The sequence below is a fragment of the Tyto alba genome, unplaced genomic scaffold, assembly GCF_018691265.1.
Source record: "Tyto alba isolate M040663 unplaced genomic scaffold, T.alba_DEE_v4.0 Super-Scaffold_39, whole genome shotgun sequence".
In the NCBI taxonomy this organism is placed as follows: Eukaryota; Metazoa; Chordata; class Aves; order Strigiformes; family Tytonidae; genus Tyto; species Tyto alba.
This window is the reverse complement of record NW_024881314.1, coordinates 4,986,333-5,002,655: the sequence shown is the minus strand read 5'-3', so window position 1 is coordinate 5,002,655 and position 16,323 is coordinate 4,986,333. Positions and strand designations below refer to the sequence as shown.

Here is a 16,323-nt window from a genome sequence, read left to right as displayed (position 1 = left end):
AAAGTGGGTGATACCGTATCTCAGGAGTCTGCCATTGCACTTAGCCACGTTTTTGACCTGTGAATCAGAGAGGAACAAACGAAATGCCATCATATGGCTGACAGAAAAATGTCTTGTTCTGATTTTGTGTAAGCCGTACAATCTGGAGTCACTGCCTGGATTTCAGCACATGCCTGAAGCAAACTTGTAGCAGTGGCACTAGCTTTAGGCTCTGGTTTGGTGAATTTTCTGCAACTTCTGTTTGGCATTGGGCACTGTTTTTTCACTGGTATAGGGGATGTCTGAGCTGCCTGCTGTGACCTACCTGTTAGTCATGGTTCAGACTTGCTCTGTTCTCCCCACCCTCTCCGGTCTCTTCCTGCTGGTCTTTGGTATTTTGTTTGTTCTTTGCATTTGATAACATCTCAATTAAAATGTGACTGGGGATGTGTCAGCAAGGATGGCCCTGAGAAGGTGTTGGCTGATGAGCTGGCACTGTGTGCTCCACCCCTCTCCCCAGTTTTACTTCGAAAAATGATTATTATTCCTGGAGTAGGTCCCATTTGTCTGATGTCTCACAGCTGGAAGCCATGAAAACCATGATTCTGTGTAAGTTCTTTTTATGTACTGATGAGAATGATCACACACACCACAAGTTGCAGAGATGAATAATATTTTTTCTGAAAATGAATCCATGCTGCATCACTTGTAGATAAGCCTGATGTTACCCAAGCATTTTTATCCTTGTTGTTTAATGACAGAGCATGCTATACCCACATGACCAATTGCCTGCTGTGTCTCTTGAGATCTGACTATTTTATGCTATATTTGACTTATGCTAATGAAGAAGACAATAAAGGGCTCTGCCTCATTTCAGCTTGTCACAGCTTTTGCTAATAGCCTTGTTTTCCAGGAAGCTTTGGTTTCTGTTCTGGTAGAAGTGGAGGAGAAGGTGTTAATGCAGCCCTGCTTATTTTAGCAAGTGAGTGAATCAGTGGTTTTAGGAAAACAGTTCAACATGTTAACCCTTTGTTTCCAGAGCAACACAAAAAAATCACTGCAGAGTAAACAGATGGCTCTGACATATTTTTAGCCTTGCTCTCTGTTCCCATGGTATTCCAGACTGTGTGGGATTCCCCATAGACTGTTGTGAGATTGGTGGGCCCAGCCAAATGTCTTGTTTTGCAACACAGCATCAGAGGGAATGAGGGAAACAGAATCCTGTTCAAATCAGCTCTGATTCAGTAACTTTAAATGAGAGGTTCTCACGTATGGGATCATGGATGGTGGGGGAGTCTATAGAGAGAAGTTGGTTATATGATTCTGATGCTTGCTTGTTGTCAGCTGCTGCACTGCATTAGGAGGGACAAAATAAATGAGAAATACTGTTCTAGTGGTATCGTCTATATAAGCAACTGATGCATCCAAAGGTGTAAATGGTAGAGGTAAAACCAGGATTTTGGTGGTCTCTGGCTTGCAGTTAGGATGGGGGAAAGTAGTTTCTGTAGCTGTGAACAGTCTCTTTGCAATGTATACTCTGAGGAAGTTCAAGAAAACTTATTAATTCCAGGCAGTGATCCTTTCTCGATGTGGTCAGCTTCAGAGATATACACATGCACTCTGTTTCAGAGTTTACTGGTAATTCTCTGTGGTCATAAAATGTTTTGTTCTGTAAGTAGAGAGGTTAGCCAGTGAGGTATACAATGTAAGAGAAGGGCTTCCTTAAGTGTAATAACTTCGGAGTCTCAGCTGTGGTTAGAGTCCCAACTGTAAGGATGTCAACTACAAAATCTGGGTGTGTAATATTGTAAGAATTGTCTTTGTTGTCATCCCAAATTAGGTTTGTGTTATCATATGTATTAAAAACTGCAAGTGATTTATTGATAGCAGAAATTATAGCATCAGTTTTCCTGACACTGCCTGGATTTCTGTTATGTGCACACATTCATGGAGTTCATGGAGTATTATGTTCTCTTAATAGCTTATTTGCATATTAGAATGTTTTAAACAAATCCATTCCTAATGTGTTCTCTCTGTGCAGTACCATAAGGCTCAATCTTTTACTGCCAGAAGATAATAAAATGCTATTTGGCAGAAAACAAGATGATAAGGGTCTGCCCAGTGGGGCAAGTTTCATCGCAACACAGAATTTAGTAATGGCTGTGTATTGTAACAGGCCAAATCGTTAGCATGTCTGGTGTTCCCTGTAGAGTCAAGCAGATGTATTAAGAGGTGACAGACATCAGTCCATAGTGTTGAGAAATTAGAAGGCAGACTACAGTGGGCAAGTGAAACAGGGTAAAAAACCCAACAACCTACAGAATGGACGGACCAGCTTGGTGTAGATCTCATTGCTGTCTTTGGTATCATCACCTTTATAGTGCCCATTTAATGCAGTTTAAGTATTGCCATAGCCATTTTAAAGAAAGGCAAGCCGAAGCAGATGAAGTCTTTTGTTGTTAACAGCATGCTACAGGTAAACTTGCCACTCTTACCCCCATGCCACAGTCCCATGGTCACTGGAGACCATCTCATTCCCCAGCAGCATAGATCTCCCAGTCTAGACAGTTAAGTCATCCTGCCCTGGAGGCTGTGACATGAATGCTATAGCTCCTGCCCTCATCACTCCCATGAGCTGAGAAGAGGCAGTTAACTGCCCTCCTCTCCTCTTTGTCACTTCTCTAAAGTGCTCCAGATCTTCTCCACCATGAGTGGGCAGGTGCTGCTCAGCAGATGCAGAGCGCTTGCTGTCCTTGCATTTCTGAAGGATAAGCAGCTGACCTCCTGTGTGCCTGCTGCAGATCCACCGTGCTCTGCCATTCCTGTTTCAGTACTTCAACTGCATTTGCCATCTGTCGCCCACCTGAGTCGAGGTAATGCTTACACAGGGCATAATAACACACGAATACTAGAAGCCTGCCTTTTTCCATTGAATGCACTCAACCACCTGCAATGCCTCTGAAACCACCTCTTTCTTTCTGTAGCTTTATAATTCACTGATACATTTCACACACTCAGCAAAATGATACATCATGGATGTTTCTCCATCTGGGTAACTGATGGATAGTTTTCTCCTATTGGACTAAGGCCCCATGGACCCAGGTGATATTTGGAAGAAGGTGCAATTCCATGTGTTGATGATACACCCAGGAAAGCCGGTGAATGATCAGATTTTTTTCATTGTAGTCATTAGTAGGTTATGAATTTGACAGATCTAGGAACTTGTTCAAATTCAAAGCCAAGACTGTTGAACAAATTTCTTATGTTGCTTAGGTTACAGTCCCAAAATCTGCCTTCTAGCTGGTAAATCAGGTGTCCCCAGTTAAAGCAGAAACAATTGCTTCTGCTTACAGAAAACTTACAGACAAGCCAATTTTCAGGCTTGGAGCTTGCTGATAAAGTACCAAGGGGCAATGACTGATGCTTGAAATCAAAATTCAAAGCAAATTCAAAGCCATTGTTTCCAGCAATGATGTATGTTCCTGCATGTTTTGGGATCAGACAGCAGCTGATGGAAATTCATGATGCTGTTTGCAGTGGTATGAATTATTTATGATACACAGTCTGCCAGAACTGAATGGTGAGGGCAGGCTGTTTCTTGGACTTTAGATTCCTAAATGCTGGTCTTCTATACCTTACACGTGTCACCAGGAATATGGTCCTTCGTGTGCTTTAGGGTTAAGTTCAGGGAGAGCATTGGGTCATCTAGTGTGATGCCCTGAAATGGTGACAACACAGCTTTTAACCCAGTTACTCCAGGCTAGGTAAATCTTCCAGGTATATCTCATTGTCTTCTCAAATGGCCTCATATGAGGGAGTCCAGTTCCCTTTTATAGTTCCAGACCAGTCCCATTTTATAGTTCTCAAGGGTAAACAACTATGCTGATAAAAAATTGTGCCTTCTTTTTAATTTGAGTTTGTTCCGTTTGAATTTGCATCTAATGGTTCTTTATGTCTTTCCTCTGCTAGATTAGAGAGTCCTTCAGAACCTGCAATTTCCTTCTTGAAGAAGTCTTTTTACCTAGTAACAACAAATTGTCACTTGGTTTCCCTTTTGCCAAATTAAACAGAGAAAACTCTCTTTTAAGTTTGGTTGCATAAGGTGTTTCCACAGCACTTGAATGTTATGCCAGTTCTCTGCAGCCTCTCTGGGTTTTGAGCATCTCTTGTGAAAGTGGGCACCACAACTGTGTTAGTATTGGTTTCTCCAATGCAATGTAAAATAATTTCCCTCATCTTGCTCTGCTTCCCAGAATTGCCAGAATATCACAGAGAAGCCTCATTCTTCTGCCCTGCATCTGTAAGTCCCAGCTCATCAGAAGATAGTCCTCATCACAGTAGATGTGTTACTCTTTTTCCTTCTCTTTTATATTCTTTTATGTTTTGTGACCTTGCCTGGCAGTGCTTAAATGGGCCTCACTTGTGAAGCTATCCAGAGGAGTGTGAGATGATCTACATTGTTGTTATTTATCAGCCTGTCATCTGCAAATTTCATCATCATAGTTTTATATTTACTTCTAGTCTGTGGATGCAAACACCAAATAGCTTCAAAGAAGGACCAATCCTACCAAATCCCAATATAGATACTGGTATCCCACACTAATGGGTCTCCTGAGCAACCACTAGCTTGTGCATCTCTGATATGACAGGTTGTTTTTAGTAGTAGCCCTTTAGAGGGAACTAATTAATAGCTAGATTCATCATTTAGGAGGTTTATACAAGCAAGGAAACAGCAAAGCCTATTCTAGTCTTGTCTGTAAGGAGACAAGGTCAAAAACTGCTGGTGTCTAGATGGCTGTGGCCAGTTGCAGAATGAAGTAGTGGAGGACCAGGACCTGCAGAGCAAAGGGAAAGCAGTCTGGGGGAGAGGAGAGTTGCAGTTTTCAAGTGGCAAGGAATTACTGAGCTGCAACAGGACAAGTCCCTCTTGCTTTATTATTCAAGGCCCTAGACTGGGGCCAGGGATGACATAGCCCTGTGCAACAGTGGGGGTAACTTACTGAAGAGGACCCTGACAGAAGAGCTCTAACATCCCAGACCACATGGATGCTGAAAAGGCCTGAACCTGGGGGCTGGTTAAAGAGCCTGGGGTGGGTCTCAGCGCACATGGTGGCCACATTCCCTGGCACGAGTCCTGCCTCTGCATTTCATACCATGAAAGTGAGAACTTACACCCCTTCCCCAGATGCAGAAGAGGTCAGCCAGTCTGTTAAAATCAGGCTGAATGCAGTTCTGCTGCTGCCTGTATAAATCATGTGGGAACCTCTCTAATTCCACCCTGCAGCATTTACATATTTAATCTCCTTTTGCTATTTTTTGAGGTTTCTCACAAATGTTCCTGGTTCAGGAGGTCCTGCCCAAATGTCGCTGCCACAGCACAGCCTGACCTTTCCTGCAAGTGCTTGTCTTGTCCTTCTTACAGCTCCCAGGTGTTCCCTGCTCACACTTCAGGGTGAGACGTGCTCAAAGACTCCTGCAGTATGAAGCTGAACTGCTGAGACGAGTTGTTTATTTCAAATGGCATCTTCTGGCTGTGACTTGGATCCTGCTGTAAGATTTCAGTGGATGGAGCCAGTGTGGGGTCCCTCAGAACTCAATTACATCTAAATCTAACAAGTTTTCTTTGTGTTAACAAAATCTCTTTTGTGCTGGATGAGGTCAGTAGAGGTCTGAGATCTTCTTGCTTGAAAATGGAAGCAGGATTCAGTTCCAGTCAGAAAATCTTTGCTGAAAAAAAATACCTAGCTGTTCTGGCAGCAGCAATATGAAAGCTGGCCAGGAGTGCTGGGAGGTGACCCTGTATTGAACCCACCTGCAAGAAAAGATCCATTTCAATAAATCTCTTATAAAGTTTGTCAGTGGGCTGTCCTGTTCTCTCCTCTTCCTCCACTCCCTCTGCTACAAAAATCCTTTCCCTTTTTCTCTTAACAATCATTCAGATGCCTGGTCACGTCGAGCATGTTGGTCATACGCCAAGGTACTGCGAGTCCTGGGGCAGCAGACATGCTCAGTGATGCTGGGAAGGGAATTAGTGTGAGCAAAGGCTAACAAAAGTTCCCCTTGCCTCTAGTTAGAGCAGCAGATTGCAGTGACTTCACCCCCCTGTACACCTTGGTGTGCCTGTGACTGGCTGCTTGCTGTGTTTCAGTGTCTGAGTTAGTCAAGGGTTCCTGGTTTGCATCCTTGGCAGGATGGCGGGTGCTTCAATTTAGGTGTGAATTTTCTCCCAAGCAGTATGACTACAGAAGACTCTTTACAAGGCACTCTGGGTTTCCTTTCTGCAGTGAAGGCTGGTGCTCTCATGTGGACATAGGAGAGAGGAGGGGACCGTTCACACCTTCACTGAAGCAGAGGTGGGAATGGGAAGTTCTCTTCTGCAGTAAATTCAAAGCTGCCCCCAACACAGTTAGGGGTGCCTCTAGCTAACCTAGAGAGACCCTTTGTGCTGAAGAAACTGAGGAAACACATTTCCTAGTAGCTGAGTTGGATGACTTTGCCAAAGCACAACTCTTTTCCTCATACCCCAATTGCACCAAAATCAAAAAGCTTATAATATTTCAGCAAGCTCACTGCATCTACCTCCTTCACTCCTCTTCTAAGAGTTAAAATGGCTAGATGGAGTTCAAAGAAAAATGCCCTCCTCTTGTAATTTTCAGGACACTGAATTCAGTACAAACACCACATCTGAAAACTTTAGACTTCAGGGTTATGTGGCAGGGCTCCATCTGAAACCCTTCTTGAAGCAAATGAACAAAGGATATCACAGCTGACTATATCAGTGGGCAGAAAAATAGCCAAGTGCATACTGGATTTAAAACCCTTGCAGGTAAATTTTTGACCAAACCCTGGGCTGACTGTAGTTTTCTGCTTTGGCTTTGCTGACACCAGGATTTCACCTCTGTTTTCCTCCTGTGTCTGGACTCATTCTGTCAGACAGCTCTGCAGCAGCCTAGGTATCTAAGTGTTAAGCCTTTTGACTCAGTTACTGTTCTCTCTTTTCTGGGAAGGGTTTAGTACAGCAGATTTCCTGCTGCAACTGTTTGCTGTGTTTAGTCTCTCTATAGAGCTGGGTTGTAAATAATTTACTCATCTTTTTAGAGCTGAGAATCCAGCCCTTCCTGGCTCCTCACCTAAGCCAGTCTGCTTGCCTACAGAGTGTGTGCACAAAGTTTCAGCTGTTCACCTCTGTGTTGCATCCAGAATTTGTATTTTGAATCAGAGGCTCTCTGCTAGAAGAATATTCTGCATCACTTTATTGTCCACTACTTTGTACTGCTAATTCCTGCTCATTAATATGTATCTCTGCCTTGGTCAGTTTTGATTTCAAAATGGTTTCTTCACACTGAACTTCGTCCCTTTATTTTTATTGTGAAGACTTGTTCCTAGCCTATTTTTATGTGTCAGAAAGTATCAGGGGCCAAACACCTCTCTGCAGAGCAGTCAGTATAGCTGGGAAACCTAACAGAGAGGAGGCAAATGCCTTGGCTGAAGTGACCTGTTATTACAGTGGAGAAATATGTTTGCATTGAAAGGATAATCACCCATTCATCCAAGAAAGTTAAACAATGGGGACAGAGGGTTTGGTTTTCTCTGATTGTTTCCCAAAGCAAAAATGATTTATGTCTTCTCTCTGGGACTATAGGATGTCTACTGAAGGGTTCATTAGAGAGACCCTTGCAGCTGCCAAAACAACCGGCTAGATTACTGAGCCTGCAGCTAATGTCTTCTGTCCTTGTCCTCTTCCTACAATGAAGAACTAGGTTGCAATCCAGACCTTGTTTGTGCTGTCCCACATGGTGGGGGACTGCTCTGTGCAGCAATGCAGAGAACAGTGCCTGTCCCCAGCCCCAAACACTGTCTCTAGCTCATTGTGATGATTTATGATGTTAAGCTCTGGAGCACATGGTATGCTCCCTATGCTGCCTGTAGGTACCACAATAATCACATGGTCATTTCAGCAGTGAATTTTGACAGCTGTTAGCTTTGCAGTCCTGTGTCCCTTGCAATGGGATCATCCGAGGAGGCAGAGCCAGCACTGCCTGGAGATGCAAGGGACTCAAGAGTCTGACTGTGCCCAGGGCTGGTGCAGCCTGCATATTCCACACGTGCAAAAACGGGCTGCATTGCCCATTCCATTAACAGTACTGGGAGGCTGCTGCTTCCTCATTTGCTAGCAGACTACCATAACTGTAAGCCCAGGAGGCTGTTGACTGAAAAAAGGTTTGGATATCATGCAGCCTGGCAGCTAGGCTGACAAGCCCTTAACATTTCCCGAGGCAATAAATAAGCATTACAACTTCTGATTAATTGCTGGGAGCCAAACCCTTCTGAGAAGGAGGGGGATAGGACGTTATTTCCGTACAAAGTGAAGAAGAAGGATGGTTGTCACAGTATAGACAGCAGAGAAGATTTAGGGGTAGCTGTGATGGCATTGTTTATTTGACCACAGCTTGAAATTGAGCTCAAGTAATGCCTTCAGTCTGGAATTAACTAGGAAGAGCTCCTTACTTTATCTCAGAAAGCTACTGGTAAAAATGCATAATCAAGTGCACTAGAGGCTTGAAACTGCAAATATGCAGGGATTTATGTACAATACATGTGTGCATATTAATGCACAAATGCTATGCAGGTACCCACCTAAATGTAGTCCCAGTTGATCAAAATCCTTGTAGCCCTTGACCTATGCTGGGAGCTGTGTTGTTTAGCACTGGCTAAAGATGTGAGCACTAGTGGCATAAATGCCATCAGGCTGTTCTGTAAATTCTTTATCATCTCCTGCACTGATTCCAGTTCTTTGCATTACAAACTCTAACTGAAAACCTGAAAAAATAGATTTGGGGGAAACTAGAGACAGAAGCACTTTGCTCAGGTGATAATTTCATTTACTGTTAAGACATTGCTTAGAACTTAAAAGTGAATATATTCTCTGTTCCTCCATAATACACACACAGAGACATATAACATCTTACTTGATTTTATTAAAAAAATGTAATTGCATATGGCTGAGCAACTGGTAGACTAAAATCATTGGATCAACTTTGAGAAATAAACAATGTGCTAGATTTACTGGGAACACCCAGTGACACTACTGTGCTATAGCACAATATTAAATAGTGTAGAGGCTTCCCAGCTGGCTGCAGGAATCTGTACATTAAAATCTAAAACACAATTTGTTGCCTCTTAGCAAGAGATCTACAGAAAATACGATTCTCTAAAGGAACCCTGCAAGCATCTGAAATAGCATTTACTTACATTATAGCAATGGGAGCTTGCCATTTGTCAAAGAGAGTTATAGGCTGATCTTGTAACCTAGAAGACTAGTGTCTGGTTAGATTTTGTTGCTGTATCCATGAGAGGACAGATGCTCAGCTAGTGGCCACAGCAAGGTCTTCATTAAAGCCTCTGGAGCCAGGCTGATTTACACCAGCTAACAAATCTACCACGTATTTAAGCTACTACAGTGGTCAGGAATATTTTCTGCTGTAAAATCTTGGCTGCTCCCAGTCTCAGTGGCCTGTTTGATTATACTGCTTTGAATGCACCCCAAAGTAGTTTGAAGAAAGAAATTTCTGCCACCGCTTCATCCTTCCGTAACATCTGTGTTGTTTGTGAAGGTGAGCAGGGATAACATTGACTCAGCTTTCCGGTATCAGGTGTGTCTCTACTTAATTGGTTTCAGTAAGGATTTCTAGCTAGTCTTGTATGCATTAAACTCACACTACAGTTTCTGGTGAAGTGGCTGTGGTTTGGAAACAGAAACATGTCTTCTGCTGCTATAAATTAATGGAGCTACAGTAATTGCTTGCGGTGCTAGATGTAAGAATTTGATAGTTGACAGGTGGGCTCGGCTGCCCGGCTGGCAGGGCTTGACTTGTTGAAGCCTTCTTCAATAAGAAATTTTTAAGAAGATTTCTAACTTGCCATGGGCTCTGAAGTCATCATTCAGCTTCTTATTTGCCCTGCCTACATGAGCTGTTGGTTTTTTTTTTTTTCTAAGAAAAGGAGAGGGGAAAGAAATCAAAGTAAGGACCAAATTGTTCCTTTCTCATTTGACATAGAATTTGCATGTGAGTAAAAATTTTGTAATTTTCTCATCCAGATTTGCTTGTTTTAAATCAGGCTGATCATGGCATTTATTGGCACAGAGGGAATTTATAAGCATTGAGAGAATCTGAAGGAAGAAGAGTCATGCGCACACATCAGTGCATTACCTGCAGGGCTTTAAGAAACTGCTGGTGTTTTACTAGCATGAAAAAAAAAACAAACCAAAACACCAACAAAATAAAAAAACAAACCCTAAAACAAACAAACAAACAAAACACCAGAAAATTGAGAAACTGAGTCATCTGGATTCATTTGCTGCGTATCTTTCCAGCTGGGCTTCTGTTGCTGCTCAGACTGACATATATCTGAGTTCCCACTGTAGTCACCAGGATTGTGCGGCATCCTACATGTCTGCTGTCCTTGCTTCCTACTCTCATCTTTTTTATAGTCCAGGGTGTCTGGAGACCCAGATCAAGGTCAGAGTTGTGCTGCAGCTGATTCTGAGCTTGCTTACAAGCAGCAAGAGGCTGCCTCTGCCTCAGTGAGGGTACCTGCTAGATACAACAGGCAAAGGCACAGGGACATGAGGGGACTTCTACAATGCAGCATATTTATCACAGAGAGGAGAACAGCTAGGTGGAGTGTCCCAGCACTCTGCTCACCTCCATGGACTGTTCTGCCTTTCTTCTTAGTTTTCTTCAGCTATTCGTTTCTCTATTCTGTTATTCTAGAGAGCACAACACATAACAGCCTCTCTAGTCTAGAGTGCTTTTCTCCCTTTTCCTCAAAACCCTCCTGAAAAATCTGCCAGACCTTCTTTGTGGCAAATGCCAGTTTGGTGGCTGTGTTTAAATTCAGTGTAATCTCCTTTGCTGTTGAGTAGTGATCAGAAAGGCTAAACCGTGAAGCTGAGATTAAAAGCACTAAGCATATTGCTTGTTTGTGTAGTATACTGAACAGAACTATTCTCTGTCTTACAACATGAATCTTTTTGTGCTGTTAATATACTTCTATTTTCCTATACAAAACTTGTATTCTCTGCTGTGGCGAGGAAGTTTCGTTTGATCGCAAGTGCCCAATGAGTTTTCTCTCCTATAGTCTGGATTCTTCAGAGAATGAGGTTGCTATGGGTTGTGCACATCTTTGTTCTTTCTCCTTCCCCAATAACTTTTGATAAGAGGGATGGAGTCCACTAAGGTTTTAAGCTCCTATGAGCTGCATGCACAGCAAAGGCTCCAAGGGAAGGAGGTTGTGTTAGCACCCTCCTCTACAATGAAAGACTAGGTCACAGATTCTCCTTTTATTAAGATCTTGAGATCCACATAGGAGAGTTAATTTGTCCCAGCTGCAAAAGTTTGGTCAGAGCACTCAGCACAAGATACTCCAGCTGTAAGACATGATTTCTCCTTGCAGAATGATTTGTTGGCTGATTCAAGTGAACATTACAGGTATTCTTCCACTTAGGGTCTTCTGTAGGACATATAGACGAACTGAGCAACAGATGGTACACCAAGTCAACGCGTATTTTATGATCTTTTGTTTCAGGTGGAAAAACTGGCAAAGTACTTGGATCCAAATGATTTGGGAAGAATCAATTTTAAGGACTTCTGTCATGGAGTTTTTGCTATTAAAGGTATGTGCATGTTTCTTAAAAATAATCCATTCCAGTTCCACTAATGTTTCTCTGGTTACAGAAAACGTGATGATCAAAGACATTCTCTCTTTTGGCTGTGGCTATTTGTAGTGACAGTAGGGCAACTCTGGGAACAGAACCGATATATATTTCCTTTTTGTGCATCTCATATATCAGTGGTGAACAATGCTAGAGTGCCTGCATCCACAGGTGCTTCTGTATTGACTTACTGTTAGTTTTTCAGAACAAATGTGTTTTAAAGACAAATGTAGCAGAAGAAAGAGTAGCTTTGTGGTTAGCAGGCAGTGCCAAAATCTGATACTTTGATTGTCATCTGGTTCTGCTGTTGATTTACCTAAGGAAGTTAGAGAGCCCTTGGGCTTTAGTTTTTCTACTAGGAAATTTAAGACTATTCTACTCTTCTTGAGGTATCTACAAGATACAGTTAATTCATGTTTTCAAAGTACTTGGAGATATGTATTGTAATGAAGAGGGTTAATTACAGGTAGATCATGCAAGTGCTGAAGATAGAGACCAGGTGGATCAAACCATCTCCTTTGCAAGGAAACACAGTCCCTTGACAGAAGACACAGACATTATTATGTTTTATAGCTTAGGCAAAGGGCAACGAAGCAAACAGTGAAAAGGGACTTTAGCTGTTTTGCTGCTGATTAGTTTTCTAGCTTCTCATAGAAAAATAATCCAGCCTGTCCTTTTCCATACACGTAGTATCGTCCTTAGTAAAGTGCCAGAGTGCTGTCATTGCCCAGAGGCTTCACTTCAGCGCCAAGGTGAATGTCAGTGACTGTAGTGTGATTCCAGGAGAAGCCTCTGGAGAGTCTGCTACAATGAGATTATTACAAAGCTGTAATGATGCAAGAATGTAACACCACAGCAATTTTAATTAAAGTTTATGGCAGCCGAGGACAGTGTATAATTATGTAAAATTACAGTGAAAAGCTGCTTTCGGTCCATGTTCGTGGAGACACCTTCCAAGGTGACACTGATGTGTTTGAAGAGAAGGCAATAGAAAGCCCAGAAGGAAAAATAATATGTTAGTGTATGGACACTTAAGTCTATACTAGAGGTTTTCTTTGTCCAGGGATATTGTAACAATCTGTCTTCTGGCTTAAATAAAACACAAGCTCTTTAAATCATCTGATAGTCCTCTGTAATTCACAGTCTAAAGGTGTGCACAAATGCACAAAATATGATCAGGATGGTATAGATGTGACCCAGAACATCTCTTCTGTAATAACTGTGCCCTTGTCCACAGTGTGCAGTACCCTCACTGAAGAAGTGGGCAGCTACGTTTCCTTTTGCATGAGGGACAGTTGTGCATATTGACAGTTATCGGAGGGTGGTGATGCCTTGAGAACTTTCATCCTTGCTCACCTTGTGGGAACTGATTCGTGTATTCATATCCTAAGGCCCAGTCCCGCAAAGATGTGACTGAATCCAACTGGCATACCTTACACTCCCAAGTTTATGGATAGTTTAAAGCCCTTACAAGGAGTGTATTGTCGGTACAGTCCAAATCATATGGTTGATGGATATTAGTATGTATATGTGAACAGATGCAGAGAAATCATCCAATTCTGCAGCATCACCTAGAGCTCTCTTAGCACATCATTAGCATTGTCAACACTTACACAGTGTCAGTGCCAAGGGTGTATAATCACAGCAGCCGTTGTATCCATTTCTGATAAGACATTGTTATGCATGCTTTCACAGCATCTCTTTAGAAAAGCTGGCTCTATTGCTTACTTCACAGCATGGAAGTTATATTGGTCTTTAGCTACCAGTTATATTTTTCTTAAAAACGAAATTGGTCATATTGAAGTTCAGAATGGGTCTGTCTACCTTTCAGAATGGAAAGCCTCCACCATGTTGTTACCCCTCATTTTTCAGTGCAGCCACATCCCAGGGGTAGCAGCAGACTTGTTATTGCACAAAAGCAGTTTGTTGTGGCAGCAACAATTTATAAATATGATTCTTTGACATCTCAGCCTACTGCAATTGCTTGGGGCAATCAGATTAATAGAGCAAAATGAGATCCTACTATAAATCTAGTGGGTTTTTTTTAGTAATGGAATATGAAGCTGTGTTCTTCTTAGCACTGGAAGCCAAATGTTTAAGTTCAAGCTTTACTATTATAATGCCTTGACATAGTTCTTATTTATGATACATCAAATTAATTTGTCTCAAAGATGCTTGCCTTTATAATATGCTGAAGAAATATTTTGCTGCACAGAGGTGTTATAGTGTCAAGATTTTTTTGGTAGTTCAGTGCCTTGAATGTGTTTAAAGCATGAGGTTTGAAGCATCTAGAACAACAGATTCAAATCTCAGTGGTAAATAATTGACCTCTGATGATGATGATCTGAGCATTTCAGATCCAGGTATGGATCTTAATGAAAAACTAAATGTTGGAACCTAAAAAAAATCCCAAACATTGGAATGTTCGATGTCTGCTCTGTAACTAGTTGATAGCAGCTCTTGCTGCAAGGAGAAACCCCAAATCCTGGATCTAAAATCTGCAGCTGGGCCTCTCTCCTCCATAAACCAGGGCATTGTTCACTCTTGAGTGGTACAAATGAGAACCGTTGTGTTCCTTTACAAGTGGACATTAAACCTCTCCTCCTTAGTGCTTCTGAGCTGGGTAAACCTCATGACATATGAGTCATGTACCTCCACAGCAGCTGCTGGGACTATCCGGTGGAAAAGACAATCTTCTTCAACTGCTGAGTAACAGGAACTGTGGAGAAGGATGTGCTGCAGAGTCTCACTAACAGCAGGGACCTTTGGAACTGATGGAGAGGGTTTTTCAGGCAGAGGTATCTATGCTAGAGGAGAGAAGTGTGTTGGAGGAACTCGTTCCTACTGTGTCTCTGGGGTGGAATACTGGACAGGCAGGGTGCTTTCTATTTATGGTAAGCTTTGCTTCTTTTTGCTGGTTCTTTGTGGATTAAAGGACTTTGCCTCAGCATCTGTGCTGAGCCCCTGCTGTCTAGGCTGCTTTCCCCACGCAATTAGGCTGTGCCAGGGACAGGCTTGCCATCAAATTTAAAGCTTTGCAGCAATTTCATTGGAATGACAGAATGTGAAGGTTTTACTCCTGCTGAAGTCGCAGTCTCTATCTTCTCACTGCATGGCTTTATTTCTAATAACTGCATCTGTCTGGAGAGCAATTGCCATGAAATAACACCTATACCCTCTTACCTAGCAGCTGTGTCAAAGCCAGTATAGCCTAAGAAGTGGCACTGCTTAGACTGCGAGAGCGGCCAGAACATCACTCAAAGGCTGAATTCCCATTCATTTCAGCAGGGTCAGCGTGGGATCCATTACTGTTTGTTCAGTGAAGTCAATGACTGGTTTTGCTATACTGAATTTATTGTACTGATCCAGTAAATATTTTCTGCCACTTGTGATACTTAAAGGCTTGAGTAGAACTGTTATTTCTAATGTGCTCTGCAGGCTGGTAGGTTCCACAGTCAGATGTGTTTGCAGGACCAGGCTCTTAGTACATTTAGCAGGCTCTAATTAAGTCTGACCTGTTCCTTCTATTTTAAGATTTCTGTTGTCTTTCCAATAGCTTCTCTGCTTTGATACTCCACTTAAAAATCCTCAAAGCCTGACAAATAAAGGGTGAGCTCCCCCTACTGACTTGGTGTTGCCGCTCACAGAGATGAGAGGGTACAGCATGAATACAAATTAATATAGAATTAAAAGATAAAGGCAAATGTGTTCTGACTTTATAGCTTACTTTAACCATGAAAACAACTCAGACCACTGTGTACTAATTATAGGGTAATGGCTTTCATAATGGGAGAGACTGAGCTATGTTAGCACAGAGCATTTCTGCAGTAATGAATCTTTGTGCTTTAGTAAGATCACTTTTTTTTTCATATTAAATCATACAGCCTGTTTTTCTTCTGGAGCAAGAGAGTATTTTCCTCATCTTGTAGAAGTTTTAAGGACATTTAAGTTATGCTCTGATATATTTGAAAATTGGGAGTTGTAGGAGCTCCTTCATATTTATTAATGGTGTGGAAGAACCACAGTTGTGAATTTATACGCTTCCCCACCTGCAGCAATAGCAACCTTTGAATCTTCAAAATAGTAACACAGACCATTATATGCCTTCAAAAATCTACCTCTGTGCTTTCCTGGATCTTTAGGCATCTAATTACTGCAGTTGGCTGGAAAGCTTCTAAAAGCAGTTTTTACGTGAGCAGATAAAAGCTAAAAAGTAGGTATGTTTCCCCATGAGTTCCTAGCCATTTTGATGAAAATTGCAAGAATACAGATTTGCCCAAAGCTCTAAAGAAATGTTCAAAAAGGGAAGTTGGCTGTTCTGGTAGTTCAGACTGTGATGGATTATCTGGACTGTTAAAGCATATGAAAAAAATACAGTATGAAATTTGATGGGTTTTTTTCAAGACAGTTTTCCAGACCAGAATATATCTGGCCTTCTTTTTCACTAGAGATTATGTTGGTTTTTTTTGTTTGTTTGTTTTTTTTTTTTTTTACTTTGCCTTTATAGTTTCATTCAGATGCTCCAAACATACATATTTCTCAGAAAACCAGTGCCATGTTTTGACTGTCTCTTTTAACTAACTTTTAAATCTAATTTGCAATCCCTTAGCTGAGAACAGTATTGTACC

At 41.9% G+C, this 16,323-nt stretch overlaps 1 protein-coding gene across 2 annotated transcripts in view; it reads left to right on the top strand.

Moving 5' to 3' along the window:
- RAB11FIP4 (RAB11 family interacting protein 4) overlaps nt 1–16,323 on the top strand; it is a 122,915-nt gene that overhangs the window by 32,755 nt on the left and 73,837 nt on the right. For both annotated transcript variants that reach the window (XM_033002312.2, XM_033002311.2), the window contains exon 2: nt 11,569–11,656. In XM_033002312.2, the coding sequence (XP_032858203.1) occupies nt 11,569–11,656 (88 nt within the window). The remainder of the gene's footprint in view (nt 1–11,568; nt 11,657–16,323) is intronic.